Genomic DNA, 26,819 nt, shown 5'->3' on the forward strand with positions numbered 1-26,819 from the left:
GGCTTTGGGGGCCCACGGGAATGATCTCTCAGGTGGCTGTCTTGCTTCTGCCCCAGTCCCTCCTGGCTATTGGGGGCTGTTATGAACAGATGCCCAGGAAGCAGAAGATCCCATCATCTTCCGTTTCCACCGAGATGGGGGTCTCACCCAGACAAGGCTTCTTTATCCAGCTGCTGAGCACAGCTGGGAGGGCTTTGGCTTTAGCAGAGGCCTTCCTCGTGCCCCAAGTTCTACCTGCTTTCGTTCAGCCGCTGCTTTTGCTACACAAAACTGCCTCCCTAGACATCTGTCGGCTTCCGGGACTGTCACCAGAAGAATGGAGCTGATCCAACAAACCCCTCCAACTGAGAAGGAGTGATCAAAATAACAACACTGAGAAAGGTAACAGTTACTGGATATTATGTGCCGAGCGCACATCACCGTATTTTATTCTCACAACTGTCCTGTAAAATAAGTAACAAAGGCTCAGAGACGTTAAGTAACTTGCTCAAGGCCCAACAGCTTGTAAGAGTGGAATCAAAATCCAAAGCCTAGTCGTTTGACTCTAGACTGGAACATCTCCCTATTGCATCAGAAACCCTGAATCTGGAGAGCCGGGGGGACGTACAGAAAGCCCATCTAAGCACAGGGTGAAAGGGGACACAATGGCCAACGTGGGCTGCTTTCCACAGTCCCCTCTGATGCCTTAAGTGGCCGGGATCTCTCCAGCATGAGAAGATATGTTTGCTTCTTCTTGGCCAGACCATGTGACCTGGACCAGTTGACGTTTTCCAGGAACCACAGCCCTTGTGATGTAACTGTCGTAATAACGCAGATCCTCTGGGCGGGCTGTTCCCACAAACATAAGGTTGGTGCTCCTTTGTCTTAACGTCTGTGAGATTCTCCAGCTCATATGCTCAGCCCCCAGGATGGGGAACACTGTCAGTTTCCTCCAATGTCTGGAAATTTTGTGCTTGGATAACCCAGCAGTCTGAGGGAAATCTAAAAGAACCCTTGCACCAGTTAGATATTATCTTGGACCTAGGTTTCCCATCTGTTATCAAGGGGGAGATTTCCCATCACTCTGGCCGCTGCTGGGGTCTCACAGATTTTGCTAGCTCTCTGAATTCTTAAAGATGCGAAGAGGGGAATACACCATGACTTGGAGTGGGAAGCTCTTGGATGGGGGAGGGGGGGTCACATGCTTCTCAGAGGATTAATGCTTATTAGAGAGACCCATAGCTACACAGCACTTCACAGGTTACAAAATTTCATCGCCAGTACCAGCTTCTGGGACCTTCTTTTCAGTGCTGGCCTAGTGATGGCTTCAACACAAAATTTTGTTCAGTATATAGTGGTCAGCGCAGACCAAACTGACCAAGTGGCCAGGATGGGTAGACAGGATCATAGTTCAAGGGATGTCATGGGAGAAAACCCTCCTATCCATGAATAGCAACAAAGGAAAGATCTGGGTGTGTCACATCGTTCTCTACGGGTCTAGGAGGGTTTCGAGTATTTTCCAGCCTACTTCTCTTAACCTCAAAAAAAAAAAAAAAAAAAATCCAGCTTCGGTGCAGAATTCATCTTGAAGTTTCTCTTCCCGATTAACAGAGTCTCATTTGGAATTTGCTTTGGACATGAGAATCATGCCGAAGAGTTTCCCGAATTCCCTTGGCATGTGGCAGCCAAATGAAGTCACAATGGGCTCCAGGCCATCGGAGTCTGCAGAGTCCAGGCAGGCGGGCTGTTGGACAGATTACCGCTGGAAGCACCTGTGCTTTTTGTGGCGAAGTATTAGATCGTGTATTTGCTGAAAGCTTTTCTGGGTGGTAGCAGTGAGCGAGTTTTAATTCCAAAATTAACACTGAGACTCAAAACAAAATTTCCCCCTACTGCAAGCTAAAAATACTACCCAGCAGTTGACTCATGTCCCCACTGCTGTTTGAGTAACTAGGTGGGTGTGAATCCTCCATCAGGGTGATGTCATTGTCCTCAGGACAATGAGCAAAGGATACAAGGGGAGGGCCTGGAGTGGAGCCTGCCCCTTGCCGGATGCCTGTGTGGTTCACGGTCACAGAGCTGCCCATCAACAGGGCTCTCAGCTGCATGGCCGGCCCACGTGGCCCGACGGGCAGGAAGGAGTAAGCGATGTGCCCCGTCGACAAGAGGACGGGCTGTGTGGCCAAATCCCCTTTTGTCCTTGTTTGTGGCAAGGAGGTGATGGGGCAGGATCAGCTCCTGGCCACCAAAGGGAGGCGAGCAGAAGCCACCAGGACTCTGTCAACTGAACTGTCACCTTGTGCTTTCATTCAGGGTGAGTCCCTTGCTATTACAGCTGACAGCTGACAACGCAGCGATCATATTTCACACAACTGTTAGGAAATTTGACTGGCTGAGGTTGACCAGATTTTGACAGAATTTACGAAGTCTCGGATCTCACAACAAGAAGTAATTCACAGGATAGAATTTCCCTCTCCCTTCGCCTGGGGTGTGAAGGAAATGAAACCGGCCCTCCACAGTCTGGATTTAGCCTAAGTGCATCCGGCCCACTTTGGCTTGTACACACGGTCCAGACAAAGGGTCTACCAAGACTGCGCGCATATGTGGATGCGGAAGGATCCTCAGGCTTTCAGATGCGTCCTAAGCAAAGAGCGATAGGGTTAGCAGAGAGCTCCAGGCTGCAGGGCACTGCTGCCCAGGAGAGAGAGAGAAAGCACGCAGAGAGGAAATGCATCACCATCCCCAGGTTGGGTCCCCGACTGGCACACACTTTGGGGAATGCTTGCTGAAATGCTTGAAATGAACGGTGCTTTAATGAATGCTGGTCTAGTATGGTTTGCAAGCAAGAGAGTTTGCAAGGCGCACCAAGAACCAGGCCCTCTGCCGGGGCTCCTTTTCTGCTGCAAATCAGAAGGGAAGTGGTCAGCAGTTTATGCTTATGATGCAGCACATGGAGGTAAGCAAGCCAATGGGCAGGTTTTGGTTGACATGACCAAGTGAGGGAGGAAGACAGAGAATAAGGAACTTACCCTCACTCCCATGAACCTGTCCCTGAGAACGATCCATGAGAGCAAGAACACAAAAGCTTTGTTGCAGCAGAATAAGACGGAGACATCCGTAGTGTTTATTTTCTTTATTGCATGTAAGTACAGGTAGTTTGTGAGTGTCCAAAGAACACCAAAGGGTGCTGCCTTGGTAAAAAACACCTTCAAAGTCAAGCCATTGTCTCCAAAAAATCGACAGCATTCCCTAAAACAAGGAAAGAGAGGCAGTGTTATTATATTCTTGGGTTGAGACAGATCATTTTTTCCCCTATACCCATTTTTAAAGCAGATGAGGAAGGGGTGGGGTTGCTTATTATTATGTTTTTTGGAACATCTATTAAATAGCTCTTCAACCTATTGCTTTAGTCCATTGAAGAAAATGTCCCACGACAGTCTGACATCATAGATGATTATTCCTTCTGCTTATGCTAAGTTTGGAACTGATGGTTCTAGACAGAAGGTAGTGGAGTGTTGGGCTTATCTGATCTGAAGAAGGCCCAGTTCCATGGCGACTGACTGAGGAATTCTTTTACCTGCTTGTTAAGAGAAGGAAGTCACTAGATCTTTTTCGGGGGGGCGGGGGTGGGGGGGTGGGAAGAATACTCGAAGAGAACTCACTAAAACATATTTTTTTTTTTAATTTTTTTTTCAACGTTTTTTATTTATTTTTGGGACAGAGAGAGACAAAGCATGAACGGGGGAGGGGCAGAGAGAGAGGGAGACACAGAATCGGAAACAGGCTCCAGGCTCCGAGCCATCAGCCCAGAGCCCGACGCGGGGCTCGAACTCCCGGACCGCGAGATCGTGACCTGGCTGAAGTCGGACGCTTAACCGACTGCGCCACCCAGGCGCCCCAACTAAAACATATTTTTAAAAAAGTTTGCCTCCAGCTGGAATTGTCTCTGGTCAGCCAGAGGCAGTCCTTTCTTGGGTGCCTCTAATACATTTTGGCTATGATACAACTAGTGTTAACTATCTGCATTTTCTCTATGAGGCCTTTTTTAGGGTCTGTCCTTCAGCCATGTGGAAGTTCATGTCTCCATGCCACCTAAGAAACTAGCACAGATTCAAGAGCTCAGCATCGGAACAGAGAGGGAGGTGAGGAACCACCTATAGAAGGAGGTTTTTGAATGCTCTTCTGGATTCCAGGGGAAAGGACCATGAGTGTATGGAAAACCATGTCAGAAAAACAAAGCTAACCTTCCACACGCAGAAGAAGACAGCAGAGGAGGCCGTGGGGTAGATGGAGAGGACATCTACCCCCTGAGAGGGGCTTGGTCTGCAGACAGCCTGCTATTGCCAGGACCGCCTGGGAGCCAAGGTCATTGCTCTGCTGCCCTGAGAGCCAGGCAAGGGGATGGGTGGGCAAGGAGCCTGGATCCCATGGCCGTCAGCGCCCAGGCTCACAGACTGTGCCCAGTGCAGCTGATGCATGAGCGAGTGAGGACAGGAGTGAGAGAAAAGAAATAACTAGAATAAGCGAAATACCCCAGCGTGGGGGAAGAGGGGGATAGCTGTAGTCTATGCCACTTAAATTTAAAATGCAGCAGGAGAGGAGAAAAATTAAGAGCACGCATCAAAGGGGATTTGGCATGATTTTTATTTTAATTTGTTCTTATCATTAATCCAAAATGCAATCCGCCTTCGCTCATGACTTGACTGTGGTATCGCCACAGAAGAGACAGGGAAACGCATGCTCTTTCACTGAACTCAGGGGCCTCTGTTGCTTGTAAACCACCACCAGGGGAATGCGTCCGAATTTCTAAAGTTACCATGAAACCAATTCGACTGAATTGATTCCAGTGCGGCTTTATACAGACGAAGCTCTCATCTGATAGGTTGATGTTTCTGCTGCTGCATGATCTTCATACAATATTTCAGTGGAATTTTTCTAGGGGGTTTTCTTGAGTCCCTGTGCATGGAACAGTCTTCTTTCCTTCAGGGGTGATGACGAGGGATGGCTTCCTTCAAGTTTGCGTTTGACAGTAGCCATAAAGTGGTGTCAGTCCTTTCAGCATGATCAATAGGAAATACAAATTAAAAAAATTTTTTTAATGTTTATTTATTTTTGATACAGAGAGAGGGAGAGACAATGCGAGTGGGGGAGAGGCAGAGAGAGAGGGAGACATAGAATCCGAAGCAGGCTCCAGGCTCTGAGCTGTCAGCACAGAGCCCAACACAGGGCTCAAGCCCACAGACCATAGATCATGACCTAAGCCAAAGTCGGATGCTTAACCGACTAAGCCACCCAGGAGCCCCAGGAAGTACAAATTTTAACTCTACTTAGAGGTTACCCTTCTTAAGGGAGCACAATGAAAGTAGGATTTCTAAGTTTCCCTGACTCACTAGTATAAAAAATGATTCATGCTGTGGCAGGGGCCATCCGAAGTCAGTTGGACACGTTATGTCCTCTCTAGGTTCTAAGGAGACCAAGATGATTGGCCCTGAGCCAGTGAAACTTGTGCTGTTTTATAGTTAGAGTTGGGGGAGAATGTCCTTGGAGAGAGAAGAGAAGAAATTATATCAATGAAACAAGAACAAATGGCTATAAAAAAGGAGACAATCTTGGAAATTAAATAAAGGATAGCTAAACTAAAAAGATTAAATAGAAGAATTGCACATAAAGCCAAGATAATCTCTCATGAGAGAAGGAAAGAGAAAGAATCTATGTGTGAGTCTTCCAAAGTGTGATGGTTGTAGAAGCGGTGGGGAAGGGGGATCCATCCTGGAGATGGAAAAGGCAAGATTTCTGAGCCCAGTAGAGTTATTTTGGCCCTTTGTGGACTGATGGCTGGGGAAGTACAGCTAAGATGGGCAGATCTGGGTTCTAAGGAGACCAAGATGATTGGCCCTGAGCCAGTGAAACTTGTGCTGTTTTAAGACTAAAGGCTGTGCACTAATCTATGTCAGGTATATATACCTTGATTGCAAGGGGACTCAAGAGAGATGATGAGCACAAATTCTTTTCTTCCAGATATCTCTTCTTGGTACACAAAGAATAGAGTATAGTAGAGACTCTTGACTTGTTTTTGCTTAAATGATATGACAGTTGAATGCCCTTCTTTCTTTGGCAGACCAAGTACTCAAGGCTGGCAGGGTATTCTCCAGCAAGCTCAAACCCTTTGGTTTCTACCAACTGAGTCATGTGTTAGCAGAGATTTAGATGTTGTTTGTTTCCAATCCTGCTTGTTCTTGGTTATTTCAACTGCATAATTTATTAGATATTTCCTAAACCAACGAAATATAGTGAAAAAAGAAAGTTGTGTTTTCTCTATGAAATCTAAGTAGAGAGTTTCATGGGAAAGTCAATAAAAGTCACTAAAACATTGTTCTTGAATAACCCAACTAGGACAGCCTGACTCAGTGGAATTAGGATGGCCATTTTTTTTTTTAAACCAATAAGCACTTATTTATCACTTGTTGTAATCACAATTCTAGACAAGGCACTCTGGCTGATAAAGAACAAGTAAACAGTGCTTCCTTGGTCTTGAGAATATTAGAGTGCGATCAGGGAGAGAAAACTGATTTCCTCAACAGCAAGAAATGCAAATTTAATCACGTATTAGATGGTGTGGAATATAACAGTGCCATAGAATTCATGTTTCAGGAAGAGATTTGAACTGATTGGACAAGGCCTCACACAAGATACGGATTTTGACCTGAACATTCAAGGATAGGTAGGATTTATAGTTAGAGTTGCGGGAGAATGTCCCTGGAGAGAGAAGAGAAGAAATTACATCAATGAAACAAGAACAAATGGCTATAAAAAAGGAGACAATCTCGGAAATTAAATAAAGGATAGCTAAACTAAAAAGATTAAATAGAAGAATTGCACATAAAGCCAAGATAATCTCTCATGAGAGAGGAAAGAGAAAGAGAGAGAAGGAGGAGGAGGAGAAGGAGGAGGAAGAAGAAGGTAACATTAGAAGGTCAAGCCAGGAGGTCCAATATTAAACTAAAAGAAACTCTAGACTAAAGGGAAAATGGAAAAAATGAAGTGGAGAAAATTACAAAAGAAATAATGCAAGAAATGTTTTTAGAAATGTAGGATATGAATCTTCATAACAAAAGGGCCTACCAAGTACCAAGAAAACTGGCTGAAGGAAGAACCAAAACAAAGCACATATTTGTGACATGAAGGGATAAAGAGAAAATGTAAAAGCTCTCAAGAGAAATAAAACCAAATAGGTCCAAGGGGTAGCAAATTGTAATAGCATCTGATACCTCAAAAACCAAAATGGAAGCTATACAATAATGACTTTAACATTTTTCAAGGGCAATGTTTTTTGGGAGCCAAAATTCTGTTACCAGCCAACCATCAATTAAATGGCACAGTAGGATAAAGACATTTTCAGTTATACAGTACTCAAAAACATAGTCTCCCTTACTATTAGAGGACAGGCTGCACCAACACAAGGGTATAAACCAAGAAAGAAGATATGGCAGCAGGAGGCATGGCTCCAACACAGGCAAGAGTGAAAGCTAGTCCCAGGAGGAGGCTCCACGGCAGATCACGTGGGGCTCTGGAAATGGAATCTCCAGGGAAGTCTTCTGATCAAACCAGCACAGGGAATATATTGGCAGGTTTTTGAGATGGCAGGAGATTTAGGAAAAAATATCAATCATTACTGGAAATCAGGGTAAATGAGACAAAAGAGGCAAATGTTTCTGGCAGGAGAAATGACAAGTTGTTCATAAAAGGAGACAGTCGCTGGGCACTATTTGCATGCTTATAATAATGAAAACACTATTAACCAAATGTTGAGGTAGCATTATGTTGACGGGAACAGAATCAGGGCAAGTGGGTATAGGAGGGGTCAGAAATCAATAGATGTCTACATGGGAGAAACACGGAGATAAGAATTTTACATAAATTGGCATAAATAACACAAGAATTGGGAGTGGCTGAGAGTGAGGAGGTATGGACAGGGGCTGCAATTTTTTAAAAATAATTATTTTACTACCATTTGCTTTCTCAAAATATGTACATGTATTAAACTGCTAAAAATAAAAAACATTATTTAAAAACACGCAAGAGAGGTCAAGGTCGCTGTGGCTGAAGTTGAAATGTGAGTGCTCTCAGACAGTTCTGCGGAGTGCAGTTTGAAAACCGTAATTGCAGAGAAACCCTGCAAGGTACAGATAAAAATGCTGTGGCCCAGACAGATTAAATGATGTATTCAAGTTCAGTCAGTGGTGGAGCCAGACCCGCAGCCTGTGCTCACTCCCCAGTGAACACTCTCAATGGTCCCCCTTTCTTTTGGATCCTGTCACCATTTAGATAGGCCTAAGCCTCACCAACCTTAAAATATAACCCCCAAAGCAAAAGCAAGCATCCTATCAGCCCCCCGTCCTCCCTCATCCCCTCTTTCAGAGCCAAGATTTTTCAGAATGGTTGTCTGCACTCAAGTCCCCCACACCCACCTCTCTCACTCTTCCGTTTACAAACCCAGCATCAGCTCCCACCACTCACCCAAACCCTTGGCCTGATAACTAATGAGCTCTGCACTGCTACATCCAACAGGTACCTTCGGATGTTCCTCTTTCTCTTGGAAGCCTCTGACGTTGTTGACTATTCCTCCTTGAAGCACCTTTCTTGACTTCCAACTCCGCACACTCCTCTTGGTGTCCTTGAACCTCTCCGCCCACTTCCAAAGCTTCCTCTGAAAGACTTCTTCAGTATTTTCCTAGATTTCTCTTCTACTATCTCCTCTTTTTGTCCTGCAGTCACTGAGCAACCTCATCTACTGTTCTAGTTTCAAAGCCCAGCTGGTGATCTCTAGTTAAGACACTTCTACTGGATACCATCTGCATGGTGGACATCCCAGACACCTCAAATCTGGCCTTCTCAAATGGATGTGATATCTTCCCCCTCAACCTTCAACCACGGCATGGTACCATGATTCATATTTCTACCCAGGCTACATATACTTGGGAATCATTTTTAAAAATGTCCCCCCTTCTTCACATCTAATTCATTCACCAAGACCTATAGATTATTTCTCCTAAATATCTCATTCCCATGGCCACTGCCCTGGCCCATGCGTCTTCCCCTCTCACTTGGACCACTGCTGCCACAGCTAACTGAGCTTCTGTCTCCACTGTTGTCTCTTCTCCAATCCATTCCATTCTCCATGCTACAGCCAGAGAGGTCCTCCTCTCACCTCGCTTTCTCTTAGGATAATGGCCAAGCTTCCCTACAAGGCTTGTCAAGTCCTTCCTGACCTGGCCTTATTCCATCCATTAACTTGCCCATCACTACTTCCCCACCCATACTCTGAACTTCACTCACCTTGAACTCACTTCAGTTCTCTGAATTCATGTTTTTTCTTTCTCTGCTCTAGGTCTCAACCCATTCTCCATTTCCTTTTACTGAAACACTCTTACTTTCCCCCTCTTTCTTTGTTGATTTCTTCCCATCCACTGGGTACCAGTTCACATACCCCTTCAGTGAAGTGTGCCTGGTATGTGCTCCCCAAATGCCATATACTCCTTATCACACATACAGTACCCTCCGTTGTAACTGTACTTTACTGTAACCATTTATTTCATCTGACTTCTTCATTAAAAAATAAGCTCCTTGTAGTCATTATATTTTTGCTTCATCTTATATCCTCATAGCCTAAGACATAATCTCTATCTCTATCTACATACACGCCATTAGTCTTAGAAATCCAAGGGATCCTTTAAAAATACGGATTACCTGGGGGTTCCTGGGTGGCTCAGTCACTTGAGCATCCAGCTCTGAATTTCAGCTTGGGTCATGGTTTGTGAGATCAAGCCCCATGTCATTGTTGGGCTCTGTGCTGAATGGTATGGAGCCCGCTTGGGATTCTCTCGTTCCCTTTCTCTTTGCCCCTCCCCTGCTCATGCTGTCTCTGTCTCAGAAAAAATAAATATAAAAAATAAATATATAAAAAAAAAGATTGCTTGGATTCAACCCTAGATATACTTGATCAAATCGTCTAGTAAGGAGCCTAGAATCCTATAGAGAATGGTGCTGTTTACAGAAAGGGTACATTCTTGACAACATTCCATGGTTCAAAACTTACAAATCTTGATTCGTTTTTCCCACAGTATACTGTATTTCTGTTTGCCAGCGAATGTTAACACTGCCACCTGGCATTTATAGTTCCCTTGGCCTCCCAGAGCTGATATTGTGATTCTTATTTAACATTTAAGCTCTCAAGAGAGTCACATTATTTGAAATTTTATGCATAAATGAATCATTAGTCATACTTACATTTTGTTATTGCAAATTTGCATTAAAATGTGACTGCTCTGTATTTTTTTAAAATTCCCAAACGATTCTCATGTGCAGCTAAGTTTGGATTCAAAAGTTCTCTGTTTTCTTGCTTTCAAAAATGTTTTTAATTGTGGTAAAATCCACATAACATTTACGATTTTAAGCACTGTTTAGTGTAGTTCAATAGTGTTAAGTACATTCATATTGTATAATCAATCTCCGGCACTCTTTTCATCTTGCAAAACTGAAACCCTGCACTCATTAACAACTCCCCATTCTTCCCTCCCCATAACTGCTGGCAAACAGCATTCTACTTTCTGCCTCTGTAAATTCTGACTACTCTAGGACCTCATATAAGTGTGACAATATGGTATTTGTATTTTTGTGCCTGGCTTATTTAACTCAGTATAATGTCCTCAAGGTTCATCTATGTTGTGTCATGTGGAAGAATTTCTTTCCTTTTTAAGGCTGAATAATATACCATTGTATGGATATACCAACATTGTGTTTACCCATTTATTCATTGATGGACGCTTAGGTTGTGTCACCTCTTGACTATTGTCAAGACTATCAAAAAAAATATAAATAAATAAATAAATAAATAAATAAATAAATAAATAAATATAATAAAAAAAAATTAAAAAAAAAATAGGGGCGCCTGGGTGGCGCAGTCGGTTAAGCGTCGGACTTCAGCCAGGTCACGATCTCGCGGTCCGTGAGTTCGAGCCCCGCGTCAGGCTCTGGGCTGATGGCTCAGAGCCTGGAGCCTGTTTCCGATTCTGTGTCTCCCTCTCTCTCTGCCCCTCCCCCGTTCATGCTCTGTCTCTCTCTGTCCCAAAAATAAATAAACGTTGAAAAAAAAAATTAAAAAGAAAAGACTATCATCTAAGACTATTGACTATAATTATTGTGAATAATGCTGTCATGAACATGAGTGTACAGATATCTCTTTGAGATCCTGATTTCAATTCTTTTGTATATATACCCTGAAGAAGAACTTCTCGATCACGTGGTAATTCTACTTTCAATTTTTTGAGGAATGGCCATAGTGTTTTGCATAGTGGCCACACGATTTTATATTCCACCAAAAGTGCACAAGGGTTCCAATTTCTCCACATCCTTATCAACACATATTTTTTTTTAATTTTAATGTTTATTGTAGCGATTGTATGGATGTAAGGTGGTATCTCGTGGTTTTGATTTCCTTCATGATTTCCCTCACAATTAATGATCTGGAGCATCTTTTCATGAGATTGTTGGCTATTTGTATATCATCTTTGGAGAAATGTCTGTTCAAGTTCTTTGTCTATTTTTAATTGTTGGTTTTTGTTGTTGTTGAGTTGTAGGAGTTCTTTATATATTCTGGATATTAACCCCTTATCAGATATATGATTTGCAAATGTTTTCTCCCATACCATTTCACTCTGTTATGTCCTTTACTGTGCAAAAGTTTTTAATTTTAATATAATCCAATTTATTTTTACTTTTGTTGCCTATGCTTTTGGTGTCATATCCAAGAAATCGTTGCCAAACACAATTTATAAACTTTTGTCCTTATGTTTTAAGAGTTTTATAGTATTAGCTCTTACATTTAGATATTTGATCCATTTTGAGTTAATTTTTGTGTATCATGTAAAATTAGCATCCAACTTTATTCTTTTGCATTTGAATACCCAGCTTTCCTAGCACTATTTGTTGAAAAGACTGTCCTTTCCCATTGAATGATCTTAGTATTCTTGTCAAAAATCATTAACCATGTATGTCAGGGTTTATTTCTGGGTTCTCTATTCTATTTCATTGGTCTATAAATCTGCCTTTATTCCAGTATCACACTTCTTGTCAGTTTTGATTACTATAGCTTTATAATGTTTTGAAATCAAGAAATGTGAAACCTCAAACTTTATTCTTTTCTTTCAACATTATTCTGGCTATTTTGCATTCCTTGAGATTCTATATTAATTTTAGGATGGATTATTCTATTTCTGAAAAAAAATGCTCTTGGAATTTCGGTAGGGATTACTTTAAACCTGTAGATTGCTTTGGGTAGTACTGATATCTATCAATATTAAGTCTTTCAATCAATGAACAAACACTAAATGATGGGTGATGTCTTTTCACCCATTTTGTGTCTTAATTTCTTTTAGGAACATTTTGTAGTTTTCCATAGACACCTTTCACTTCCTGGGTTGTTTGCTTCTAAGTAATTTATCCTTTTTGATGGTATTATAAATGTAACTGTTTTATTCTCTTTCTTTTTCAGAAAAAAATTTAAAAAATGAAATACAACATGTATTTCTTTAAGTGCACAAAGATTAAAGTATACAGTCTGATTAATTTTTATAAAGAAAAATTATACACATAACACCATCTCTATCAAGATATAGAATATACCAGCACCCTAGAATCTTCCCCTGTGGCCTCTCTTAGTCATTTCCTGCCCTCTAAATATAATCATTATGGAGAGTTCTGTCACAATAGTTTACTTTTCCTTTATAAAGATAGAACCACACATTATATTTATTCTTTGGTGTCTGGTTTCTCTTACTCAGTATGATGTCTGAGAGATTTTAGTTGTAGGTAGCTGTAATTCAGTTGCTTTATAGTATCTACTTTATGAATTTACCACAATTTACTCATTCTTCAGTTGATAGACATTGAGTGGTTTTATGAATTTAGAGAGTATCCATTTATATTTTACCACATATTTGCTCTTCTTAAAGTTTATCATTCTTTTCTGAATTATACTTCCATCTGGATTGTTCCTTCTGCCTTAAGAGTCCCTTTAAGTATTTTTTTCTACTATTGGTCTGTTTGTATTAAAGTATCTTTATTTTGCTTTCACTATTTAAGGACATTTTCACTGGATTTAGGATTCTAGATTGACAGTCATATTATTTCTGCCCTTTGAAGAAATAATTCCATTGTCTTCCAGCTTTCAGTTTTTCTGTTGAGAAATCAATTGTCAGTTTGTTAATACGTCTTTTGATCTTTTGATAATAATCTCATTTTTCCTAGTTTCTTTAAAGATTTTGTATTTATTTTGGTTTTTAACAGATTTGCTATGACGATAATAGGTGCTGTCTTCTTTTATCCGTTTTTTTTTTTTTTTTTTTTTTTGGTTTCAGATTTATAAATCTTGACTCTGTGGCTTTATGTCTTTCATCAATTTTGGAGAATTCTTGGCCAATATACTCATACTTTTCCCTCTACTCCTGGTACTCCAATTATACACACGCCAGACCTATCCACTGTTCTCTTTATGTATTTTGTACTTCTTTTTGTATTTTCCATCCCCCCTTTTTTCAATCTTATTTGTAACTGACCTATTTTTCCATTTTACAGATTTCTCTTTTGTTGTGTCTAATCTGTTGTTAAACTCATGCACAGATCCTTGACTTCTGTTGTATTTTTCAGTTCTAGAATTTTCATTTGATTATTTTTCATAGATTTTTATTTCTCTGGTGAAATTTTTCATATGTTCAGCATTCCCTTGAACATATTAATCAGTTATTTTACGGTGTGCGTGTACCTGATACTCCAAAATCTAGAACATCTCTGAATCTGTTTCTAACGCCTATTTTATTTTTTTCTTAGGTTTTGGTCACCTGTCTCTTGGCAACCTGTATTATTTTTGATTGATGACAGACTACATATGGAAAATTTTAAGGCTGTGGACGATGCTTTCTTCTTCTAGTGTAGATTTAATTTCTTCTGGTATGAAGATCACCTTGGCTAATTGATGCTAGCCAATTTCCATTTTCCTCCCTTACTCTTAGGTCACAGCTCTTTTACTGGTCTCAGTTGAAAGTATCTCCTGCTTTGTGGGCTTGAACCCCAACTTTTCACTCCAGGACCATGAAACTACTGAAGTTTTTGACCCAGTGGCTGATTTTCTACTTGGTTCTAGCTACAAACATGCATATCTCAGGAATCAGATAATGCTTTGGGGGGATAATTGCACATGAAAGTCAGGTTCACTTCTGACCTCTTTTCTTTTTTCCTGGGATCCTGAATCAATCCCGACGCATGGCTACCTTGGCAGCCTTGAATTCCTAATTTTATATTCCTATCCCAATGACTGCTGTAAGCTCTATGCTGTTAATTTCTGTTTGGCTTCTATAATCCACTCTGTGAATTTTTCAAAAGGGAAAAGAACCAGAAAATGTAAGCTTCCCTTCATGTGTTCCCTTTTACTCTGAGATCTTGGTGCTTCAAGTCCTGGCTGTACAGGTTGTTCTCTATGCCTTCAAACAATTTTTTAAGGTATTTTTCCCAAGTTTTAGAATTCTTTATGCAGGAAGGATTGATATTTTGTTATAGAACTATCTCCCTTGTTAAGCTATTAACATTTAGAGGCTTTGAGGATGTTCTGAAATAGCCCTGGGTAGGTGATGATAAATTAGCCACACTGGTGTCAAACTGATGATTCTTGGGCCCACTCCAGAGATTTTGTTCCAGTAGGTTTGGAATGGGGAACAGGGATTTATATTTTTAAAAGATGCTTAGGAGATTCTGATGTACATCCAGATTTGGGAGGCAGTTCTCTAGATTGCTGTTTCTGAAAGTGTATCTGAGGAACATTATAACACCTGGTGCACTTATCATCCTGGTCTGAGCCACCATCATATCTCAGAAAGATTATCATCGCCATTTCTATTTTTGTTTCCCTCTTTTAAAATGTAAGTCAGATCATGCTATTCCTTTGCTCAGAAACTTCCACTGGCTTCCCATTTTATTCCGAGTAAAATATGTAAATTGGGAAGATTTGCCATGGTTCTCTCCCTCACCCCTTCAGGTCTCTGCTCAAATGTCAGAGAGGTCTTCCCAGACCCATAGTGAAATCACTATCTCAATCCCCCTTATTTCTTTATCACTTGGGTTCACACTCTCTGACATGCTATATGTCTACTTTAAAATTTTTAAGGGGCGCCTGGGTGGCGCAGTCGGTTAAGCGTCCGACTTCAGCCAGGTCACGATCTCGCGGTCCGTGAGTTTGAGCCCCGCGTCGGGCTCTGGGCTGATGGCTCAGAGCCTGGAGCCTGTTTCCGATTCTGTGTCTCCCTCTCTCTCTGCCCCTCCCCTGTTCATGCTCTGTCTCTCTCTGTCCCAAAAATAAATAAATGTTGAAAAAAAAATTAAAAAAAAAATTTTTTAAATTATTTTTGTAACTGTTCGTGTTTACAGAATGATTTGCAGTTCTTTTATTTTTTTATGAAATTTATTGTCAAATTGGTTTCCATACAACACCCAGTGCCCCTCCCAACAGGTGTCCTCCTCAATGCCCATCACCCACCCTCCTCTCCCTCCCACTCCCCATCAACCTTCAGTTTATTCTCAGTTTTTAATAGTCTCTTATGGTTTGGCTCTCTCCCTCTCTAACTTTTTGTTTTCTTCCCCTCCCCCATGGTCTTCTGTTAAGTTTCTCAGGATCCACATAAGAGTGAAAACATATGGTATCTGTCTTTCTCTTGTAATTTTATTTATTTTTGAGGTGGGGGAAGGGGCAGAGAAAGAGGAAGCCCCAGAATCGGAAGCAGGTTCCAGGCTCTGAGCTGTGAACACAGAGCCTGACGAGGGCTCAAACTCACAAACTGTGAGATGATGACCTGAGCTGAAGTCGGATGCTTAACTGACTGAGCCACCCAGGTGCACCTATGTTTCCATTTTTTTATTGTCTTTGTTCTTCCACCAAAATATGAGCACCATTAAGGCAGAAACTTTGTTTTATTTACTGCTGAGTTCCCAGTGCCTAGATCAATGCCTGGTGCATCATAAGCATTCTGTAAACATTTGTTGACAAAGAGAATCCTTGTTTCCACACCAGATGGCTGAATTAGAATTTGGGGGTATGAGGCCCAAAATACTCCCAATTCTCTAATGTAAGTCATATCCAGAAAATTAGTTTTAAAGGGGGAAAACACCTATAGATCTCCTCCATTCTTAGTTTTAAGTGTCATCCTATTCCTGGCTATGCCAGGAACATTGGTATTCTTAGAGAATTAATGTAAAGAAATGTGAAAATGGTTCTAAGCTCTCCGTGTGTGTATTTATGTGTGCGTTACTTTCTTGATGTATGTGTGTCCGTCTTGCTCATTGTATTAAAATATTTAAAATTAAGGCAGGGGTAAAAAAGACAATTTCCTGGAGGAAAACTTTATAGAAACAGCCATGGATTAAATGGCTTAAATGTGACATAGCTAATGCCACCTTTAAGCCAGGTGACTATAGATTATCAAAGATAGGACTCCTTAAATTGGAGTCCAGATAATTTAATATCTTGTCACTTCCAGGACCTGGTTATTTAATCCACTGAAAGATACTGTGAAAATTGGTGTTTTAGTTTCATTTCATGTTGCTTAAGAAAAGAAAATTCTAGAGTGATTTATTTCTGAAGAATAGGATTCCAACTACCAGTCATAAAGGTGGAAAGGGAAATATTCATTTTAATTGATTATGTCCAACTGTAGCCTCTGAAGGAAGTAGGTGGTGTGTGTGTCGGGGGGTAAGATTAGAGGGAATATCACTTCTGCAGATGCTAAGGCATTTCAAGCAACTCAATTCCAAGGTGAGAAACCAGACTCTAAACTTTGTACCTGTCCAAGAACTACCCTCACATATAAGCCATTAGGATAGTACTTGTTAACAGAAAACATGATAAATATCTCACATTCTAGAAGAAAAATGTGAGGCAAACACATTGGCTACATTTATATTCGCAGGAGTTGGAACAACCCAAGAAGTTTGGTGCAAACAGTGTAGATGGCTCTGGGAGATATACAGAGTCCCTGGGGCACACAGACTCATACATTTTGTAAGGACCTCCAGGTCAGAAACCAATTAATGCTGGTTTCTAAAGGGTCCACTGTTAAAACCATAGCACAGTGCCAGGGAAATGTGATTCAGTGCCAGGGCAGGAAGCTCAGGAGATAGATTAGAACCCTAGGGAACAAACCCAGTCTTGAGCATTAGATAGAAACACTATTGATTTTCTTCTGGATCTCTCTCTGTGTTGAGCAGCTCTGGCCTGCTTTTGTACCTACAGCCCAAATCTCTGTACTAAGTTCTTCCTGTCAGGCTCATTAAGAATAATTCCATCAGCCAATGTTTTTGACCCCCACCATCTCTGTCCATAGCTTGTAATAAAATATGCATTTAGTATATACTGGTGGTGATACAATATATTATTCAAGTTCAGGGACACACACATATATGGTAGGTGATCAAAAATATAATAGATTTATGTACAAAGATAGAAAAAGAGACTGAATAATGTATAAAATAAAAAATATAGTGGGGGCACCTGGGTGGCTCAGTCATTTAAGCATCCAACTCTTTTTTTTTTTTTTAATTTTTTTTTTTAACGTTTATTTTTATTTTTGGGACAGAGAGAGACAGAGCATGAACGGGGGAGGGGCAGAGAGAGAGGGAGACACAGAATCAGAAACAGGCTCCAGGCTCTGAGCCATCAGCCCAGAGCCTGATGCGGGGCTCGAACTCACGGACCGCGAGATCGTGACCTGGCTGAAGTCGGACGCTTAACCGACTGTGCCACCCAGGCGCCCCTTAAGCATCCAACTCTTGATTTCAACTCAGGTCATGATCTCATGGTTTGTGAGTTCAAACACCATGTTGGGCTCTGCACTGACAGTGTGGAGCCTGCTTGGGGGTTTCCCTCTCTCCTATTCTCTCTCTCTCTCAAAATAAATAAATAAACTTTATACACACACACACACACACACACATATGTGTGTATATATATATATGCCTATATATATATGCCTATATATATATGCCTATATATATATATATATATATATATATATACACACACACACACAATTAAACTAAATGACTAATTGGGGCTTCCCTTGAGTCACAAATACTAACCAAATTTGTTGAAAATAAAAATAATGATTGGAGATATTACCATAGCAAAATTAGAACCATAATCCCAGTTATACCTTTTTTCTCCTTCCTTTCGTAGGTCTTAAAGCATATGGTCAGTCGAGATAAAATGTCATTTAAATAAATTTTTTTAAGTTTATTTATTTATTTTGAGAGAGACAGAGAAAATGCGTGCACGAATAGGGGAGGGACAGGGAGAGAGGGAGAGAAAGAATCCTAAGCAGGCTCCACACTGTCAGCACAGAGCCTGATGCGGGACTCAAACTCACAAACCATGAGATTGTGGCCTGAGCCAAAATCAAGAGTTGGGCACTTAACTGACTGAGCCACCTTAAATATATTTGATATGCAAAAGACAGCTCACTGTGTGAGTTCTGGCTCAGAAGACATGAAAACGAATAAGTAAATGGAAGAATTAGAAGTTGGTAACTAATCAAAGAATTAAAAAAATCTAGGAAACCGTGATAAGGAAGAAATTAAAATAGGTTCTGAAAAATCAAAATAGTGAATCAACAGAGCAGTAGTTGGGGGTGGGCAGGGGGTAGGTGGGGACATAGAGATGCAGGAGAAATTCCCAAAGTATTACTCAGCAACAGGTTCAGATGATCTCTGAGAACCACAAGGGAAGGAAATTTGTCTTGAAACAGAACTGCATTTCTACCATAGCCTCCCAAGGAGACTTTGGGAAATGCCAGAATCCCTTGGCATGTGGTAGATGGGATGGACACACAGCCCTATGGACAGAGGCCAGCTTTCCTGTTACACTGGAAGAGGACCTGCTTCATAGGTCCTCTATGGTCCTTCATCAGCAGATGAACGAAAGACCACCTACTTTCGAGAACAGAGGCATCACAGAAAAAGGCGAGTGGGTTGGGCAAGCTTCTAAGAACAGAGAAGAAATCTGACACCTACTCACTCTGTGACCGAAAGGCAATATATGCTTACTGCTCATGGCCTCTTTACAAATTAGGTTGATCAAAATTTTAGAAAAAAAAGAAAAAAGATTTCATTTGGAATTCCTTAAAGCTGCCTCACCATGAAAGTACTTTAAGGGCAGTTCTTGAGCTAAGCCATGGTCATTCATTCAAAAATACAAACCATCAGGTCAGTGTATCCCTAAGAAAACATGGACAGGATCTCACTTTCTAGTCCATTGCCAACATTCACTTTCAACAAAAAGATTAATCCCAAACAGGTGCGTAGGTATCCACCCTATGAACGCATTTAAAGGTGATGTCTGCCATAGTTTTGCAACTATCACACAGGAGACAGGAAAGCAACGAGAGTGAAGCCCTGAGGAGGCTCCTGTTCATCTTCCAGAGCTTGGGTGTGTTGCCATTTTGTGGGAGTAGAGCACCCTCAAGGGAGGTTAGGAGTGTTCTAAATCAAAGATGTATCTTGTTCCCTAAGGTAGGACTTTTTGCCTAGAAGTTACTTCTTTTAGCCAAAATGAGGTTCGTGAGAGCAAAAAGCTCCTTCATCATTATAAAAAAGAAAAGCATTTGAGAAGAAGAAAAAAAGAGCTAATTAGGTTTGCAGCAAGGGGAGCCAAGCCCTCAAAACAGAAGAGTCTCTGACAAAGTCTGGAACCTCCTCAGAAATCCAGAAAAGGAGAGAAGATACAATCACAGAACAGAAAAACAGTTTTGAAACACTGACCTCACCCCCGGAACTGGAAAAACCAAAAGCAACCTAATCATGGGGGTTGAGGTCAGAGTTAAGGTAGATCAACAGTCTAATCCTAATAATTGTTTTGCTTCAGTTACCATTCTTAAACTTCTTCCATATGGTAAAAAAACCAACTTGGATTATAGAAGGATCCTAAAAATTAACTATGTCTCACTCCTAACTCCCAATCCCCAGTTCTCCTCAAAGTCAACCACCATAACAGGTTTGTGCCTTCTGGAAAGAGCCTATTCAGAGTCAAACATAAGTGGATACTTTTTTTTTTTTTTTGCCATACAGATATTTATATATAATTTAATTATATAGTAAACTGATAAGCTTATCTGCAGTGTGATTAAAGATGTAAAATAATTATTCATCTTTGATGGGCCCTAATTAAAGAATCATTATGAACGGATACAGGCATTGGGGGATGGCTTGTGCCCTATGGTGTGTGCCTACTCTATCTGGTAAAAAGGAAGGAGAGATCAAGGCAAATATTCAATTAAAAGAAAACCTAAGTTCAGGGCCAATAGGAGGCTGCCCTTTAATTTCAAGAAACAATCCAATTGGATTCTTTATCTCTACAATGGGCTTTTAAAAATATTAACTTTGTAGAACATTTTATTTGCTTTCTTAAAGCAATTTTTAAAAACATAAAACAATGTAAAAGAAAAATCTGAAAGGAGAAAAGAAGTCTCACTCATGATGAAATAATTTCAACCTAATTGTGATTTTGACATATTTCCTTCAGGTTTCTCCCCACACAGATGTTCTACCCACATGTAATCATTATGCACACTCAAGGCCATATCTTGCTTTTTTAACTGACAACATCTCATAAGAATGCTCCCTTGAGGTCACATGGTTTTCTACTTACTGGATTTGTTTTTGTGTAGAACTGGGGCTGGTGCCCTTCTGATTGATACCTGCATGGACATTCTGGCAATATTCTGCCTAGAGCTGGGGTAGTGAATATACTGTGATAGTCTTACTATTCCTCTACTATTACTCCAATTTATTGTAACAAAAAAGATGACAAATATCTTCATGCTTAAAGTTTTCTACAAATTTTCAAACTTTTCCTGAAGAATAACTGTATTTATAATAGAATGTTGGGGGAGGTTATAGATGACTCAAGTGTTCTTATGAAATTCACCACCAACTCACATGATTAGGGCACATCTGTATAATTAACTGTATTATAAAGAAAACAGGTGTCATGGTGAGAGTTAGGTTCCAGACCCCTAGGGTATACTTGGCTGTTCATTTTTCATTCAAGGAGTAGTTCCCAAGACTTCAGCACCTACTTCAGGATTTTACTGAAAATAGGTGGCAGAATGGCCAACAGCATAGCATATTTATATGGCCTGGGCATGTGATATCTTCATCTAGAGTATCAATAAGCAGATTGTAAGGTGGTAAGTTCAAGATATTCATTCCAGGGACACCTGGGTGGCTCAGTTGGTTAAGTGTCTGACTCTTGGTTTCAGCTCAGGTCATGATCTCATGATTTGTGAGTTCAAGCCCCACATCGGGCTCTGTGCTGACTTGTGGATGGAGCCTGCTTGGATTCTCTCTCTCTGCCCCTCCCCTGCGTGCACTCTCTCTCAAAATAAATAAATAAACTTAAAAAAAGAAATAGTCACTCCAACATTAGCAGGAAGGTTGGACTCTATGAAATTGAATGTTTTCAACTTTGAGATTCTGAGATTAGAAAATAAAACCTTTCAAACATGCAAATGTCAGAGTGGCATCCAGCTAGAAGTAGTGAACTGTTGGGTAAATGTTTATTTCCTCTTTTTTCCCCCTGCATTTGTTTAGAACTTTAAACTAACAGAAGCAGCAGAGACCAGTTACCAAAGTCATGAATTAGGCTTTTGTTTATTTTGTAATTTTAAGACATCTTTTGGGGAATTTTAAGTGGAATGGTTTTCCCATGTAAGTCACTGCTGATCATAAGTAAGTGAAAATGTGTTTGCATTTCCCATGAGTATGTTTCAGTGTTACATATCTTCCATTCTGTAGCAGATCCAGGCTTAGCCAAGCCAAAGTATCCTTGTATATTAGAATCAGGTTGTAAAGACTTGTCTAAGCAGTCAAAATGATTAACTTTCATAGCACAACTAGAAACAAAATACTGAGTAATTTTATCAGCTTGACTTCCTACAATTGTAGGTTTTCTAAGCAACTAGTAGAATGTTTTGTTACCAGTGAGTCCAGAAGTTTGTATGCATCTATCTATCTATCCATCCATCCATCCATCCATCCATCCATTCATCCTATCCGTCCATCTATCTATCCATCAATCAGCCTATCTTTCTCTTTCTTTTTTCCTTTCTTTTTCTTTCTCTTTCTTTTCTTTCTTTCTTTCTTTCTTTCTTTCTTTCTTTCTTTCTTTCTTTCTTTCTTTCTTTCTTTCCTTCTTTCTTTACCTTCTTTTCTTTCTTTCATGTATCTATGTATCTATCTGTCTATCCATCCATCCATCCATCCATCCATCCATCCATCCATCCTGTTATTGGTCAGTTCTAAAAATACATGCTTGAGACATTTAGAGGCAGAAAAAGACAGGTCTTCCATGATATTAGTGGCAATGTTCTTTTTGGAAAGGGATCCAAGATAAACAGAGGGCATTAACAGAATATGAAGAATTTTGGTCCCTGAGATTCTCTCATAGGAATGGTCCAGCCTTGACCATGTCTTGGAGAGGGAATATCCCAAAAGCACAAATTACATACATGTCCCACTAACTAGGGGTTTCCTCCTCCATAGGAATCTGTTCTTTGTTGGGGACTCAGCTGGTTATTTTGTGTGCACAAACAGCAGAAGTATCTGAAAAGTACAGAGAGTGCCTAATCCCTGAGCACTATCTTGGTCCACAGGGCTCCTGGCTAACCTTCAAGTCAGAATGAACCAATTATGCATTCCATGCCAGAGGTGAAGACCAAAACATCAAAGACAGGGATAACCAACAGCTTCTATCTGTGTGTGTAGACTAAAGTGCCAACTGAAGTAGTTTGGCCATTTAGGAAAGATGGGCTCTCAGAATTTCTGTGCATTTCCTCCCAACCTGAAACAGGCTCTCAATACTAGAAATGATTCTGCATGCTCTAGGGAGTTCACTCAAATACTGCCTCATGAAATAAATGTCCTCTGAGAACCCTTGTTTGTGACAGTCCAACTAACCCAGGAGATTGGACAAGGTTTCCTTTAGCAGAAAGATACATAGAACCATCTGTGGCAAGAAAGGATTTCTCTCCTGTGCAGGTAGGAGACGAACGGGCTGGAGATGGGCACTTATGAGAATTGTTAATTTAGTGCTGAAATAGAACCCGTGGCTCAGGAAATAGTCAACCTTCTGCTTTAATGAAGCACATGCCCAAGAGAAGCAGAAGGACACAGCATCAAGCACTGGTTCAACAGGCCCCAGAAAATAACAGCTGCTGACCTGTTTTGAGTTTTGCTAAGCTGTCAAGAGTTGAACCAGGAATACATGTTTACAACACATGATCCAACAGCATTTTTATCACAGAGTGAAGGCACGGCGGATCTGGTGGACCTTTCCCTGGCTCTCTGAAAGAAGTTGGAGCTCAGACTTTGTGATGGTGGGGTGATATGGGATTCAATGGTGCCATCAGAGTCACAGAGTTGAACCCCACAGCCATAGCAGATGTCTGCATTCACCCGCTGGCCAGCCTCACTTTCTTCCCAGTGGGTGGTTATTTGCCTGGGGCTTTGGAGTGGTAGAAAGAAGCATATTTAGTTCATGGTAAGGAAGAAGCTTCTAGTAACTGTTCAACCAGAGAAGAACTGAGGGCTCCACACGCTATGCCTACTTTTGTCCTCCTATACCACGTTTCAGGTATCTGGGATTCTATCAGTTTGGAGAAATGACCAGCAGGAATTCCAAAAATATGATCAAATTTCCTGAAGACCTTAGGTGAGCAGCCCTCTCTGTCTCTGCCTGTCTCTCATCCTTGCAATGGAAAGTCCCAGGCTTGAGACTGAAGCCTGGGGTCAATGACCAGAGTGTTCTCTGCATTTGTCACAGTGAGAGGCAATAGGATTTTGGCAAAGGTCAGTAGCCAGAATGGGAATCTTCAGAGCCCAAGTTTTACAAGGGAGTAATGCAGTGTACAATGAGATTTCATATAGCTGTCTCATAGATCTGCTTCACAGACACTTAAGAACAGTATAATGGGATCATTAAATTATGCCACAGGGATTCCAAAAGGCCTTTAGTCTGACGTTAGTCCCTTTATCATGCACGTTAATATTATCTGCTGTCCTTGGACTTTCTCAGAGGAGTATGAGCAATATCTTGTTGTACAATCTGTCTGCTAAAGCTGGCCGTAGGAAGGCAGAGCTCCTGTCTGGTTTGGAGAGCAGAGTACAGAGACGGATGCCCGCCTTGTTAGGAATCAAGGCATTTCTCTCTACTGGGCTGAACTCAGTTCTTCTGAGGACCACACTCCCATGGGCTTCAGAAATTCAGTCACCCCTCCATTGCCATGTCCTTCATGGAGCTACCAGGTATCTCCTCCTCCAGGGCTTCCTCTTCAACCTCCAGCTCCCTGGAAGCACCCTGCAAATACATCCCCTAATACTCTGGGCCTAGCTCTGTCATATCTCCACAGACTTTTATAAAACTCTTTACATCAGTGTTTCTTCCAATAAACCACTGGTTTCTACCCAGAGGAGGGACCCCTGTGTCTTAGTCACCTTTGTACCCACCAGGACCTAGGACAGCGCCTGATTCAAAAGTGTACTGAATAAATATTGGTGAATAAGTCACAAACTTAGCTCTTGATATTTTGGCATAATTTGCCAATGTCAGTACTGCTAGAAAATTCAGCAGGTGACTATTGTACAACTTCAGACTTGTACAAGTTGTACAAGTCTGGCAATGATGTGAGAGACCCAACTTGCTTATTTTATTTAAATTAAAAAAATTTTTTTAATTTATTTTTTTGAGAGAGAGAGAGTGCAAGCAGGGAAGGTACAGAGAGAGAGGGAGACACAGAATCTGAAGCAGGCTCCAGGCTCTGAGCTGTCAGCACAGAGCCTGATGTGGGGCTGGAACCCATGAGCCACGAGATCATGACCTGAACTGAAGTTGGATGCTTAACCGACTGAGCCACCCAGGTGCCCCAAACTTGCTTATTTTAGATGCAGGCAAGCTCAGGCATGGAGGAAATGAGTTCTGCCCAGGACTATGGAGCTGGTTAGTAGCAAGGCTGAGTCTAGAACCAAGAGATTGTGATTCACTTCCCCATTCTCTGCATTTATTTTAATGAAACCTTAATGGTGGCTAATGTGCCAGGTAAAGCAGACTATTTTCACCATGGAAAGAGTAGCCACCCACCCACTTTTCTGGCCAGGACAGAATGAGAAAACAAAGCAGAGCCCTTTGCAATGGCTCCCTTGCCACTTCAGGCTCAGTGACCATGAAAGGTGTGTGTGTGTGTGTGTGTATGTGTGTGTGTGTGTGTGTGTGTGTGTGTGTGTGTGTGTGTGTGCTGAGTGCAAAGAACCTGCCTCTTTGGATTTTACAGGAATGGGCATGTGGATTTAGGGTATATTCCCTGCAACTAATTACGCAGATGTGTGGGCAATGCTCCTTGCTATTTTCAGGAGATGTGTCAAAGCTATTTAAAACCATGGGCGTAAATTTATCTCTATAAAGACAAATTCAGGGAAACTGGCCTAGAGGCTACCCTTTTGGCTTTATCAACAGATTTCTGCTTTTAAAAAACAGCTTCCATCAAACTGAAGAGATGTGAATATTTGTGTAATTCAGTGTCAGGGGAACAGGCTGTATTTTCTTTATCTTGAACCTAGAATCAAACAAAGATGCCACAAATTCAATAGGGGCTAAAAACTCCGTGTTGTTACTAAGGAGAGCAATTTCACGAAAGCTGAAATGAAATTTTGTTGTCTCTCAAGGACAGAAATGCTTACAGCTAAGGCCAATTCCATAATGTGCCATTTTGGAAAGAACTGATTGATATTAACTGTGAAGCTTTTTGAAGCTGGCACCAGGAGACTGGTGTGCGGACGTGTGTCCACTGATTTTGAAGGTTGTTTTCCTCTTTGTGTGTGTGTGTGTGTGTGTGTGTGTGTGTGTCTCCCTTACACACACACAGCCAGAATTGCTCGACCTAAATGGGCAGCATAGATTTCTTCAGAATTGGATGGATTTCCATGGCACACACCAACAGCTCCTTTTAAAAATAAATTAGATTGTCTAATTTATTAGGAACTGTCTAAATACATATTGGTTGGCCCTGTGCTACTGACTCAAGACACACATTGTTTAGCCTTGAAGAAGTCACTGTGATTCCCTGAGATTCAAGGATAAAAAAAAATGGCTGAGAGAAAGCTCTCCTTGCTTTTGGGAATTTCTCTAGTGTAGAGAAAACTCTGGGGGCACAACTGAGCTCCTGCTCTGGCTTCCTCCCATAGTAGACTCAGACCTGCATCCAAGGAGCTGTTGTTCTTAGGGGTCCTGCTTACTCCAGAGGCTTCTTTTAAATTTTTTTTTTTCCAACGTTTATTTATTTTGGGGACAGAGAGAGACAGAGCATGAACGGGGGAGGGGCAGAGAGAGAGGGAGACACAGAATCGGAAACAGGCTCCAGGCTCTGAGCCATCAGCCCAGAGCCAGACGCGGGGCTCGAACTCCCGGAGCGTGAGATCGTGACCTGGCTGAAGTCGGACGCTTAACCGACTGCGCCACCCAGGCGCCCCTCCAGAGGCTTCTTAATGGGTCTTCCTGTTTACTGTCTTGCTGCAATTCTAATTTTCGGTTCCTTTCTGTTCACCTGGGGTCTACAAGCACCAGTGACAGTCAGCTCCAGTTGTGTAAGAGGTAGCCTACATCTTCTAGGAAAGTGCAGGTTTTCAAAGTAAAATGACCCATCTAATCTCCTGTGGCAGAGGTGTCTCGAGGCAGGCTCTTTCTTGTGTAGCCTTTT

General features: G+C 41.3%; 1 protein-coding gene across 3 annotated transcripts in view; it reads right to left on the reverse strand.

Moving 5' to 3' along the window:
- Positions 1-26,819, reverse strand: part of SLC35F3 (solute carrier family 35 member F3) — a 406,817-nt gene that overhangs the window by 11,806 nt on the left and 368,192 nt on the right. For all 3 annotated transcript variants that reach the window (XM_086679659.1, XM_086679658.1, XM_025915052.2), the window contains one exon: positions 3,009-3,228. In XM_086679659.1, the coding sequence (XP_086535785.1) occupies positions 3,009-3,228 (220 nt within the window). The remainder of the gene's footprint in view (positions 1-3,008; positions 3,229-26,819) is intronic.

The sequence above is a fragment of the Puma concolor genome, chromosome D2 (assembly GCF_028749965.1).
Source record: "Puma concolor isolate L17-30 chromosome D2, mPumCon1.1.hap2, whole genome shotgun sequence".
Classification (NCBI taxonomy): domain Eukaryota; kingdom Metazoa; phylum Chordata; class Mammalia; order Carnivora; family Felidae; genus Puma; species Puma concolor.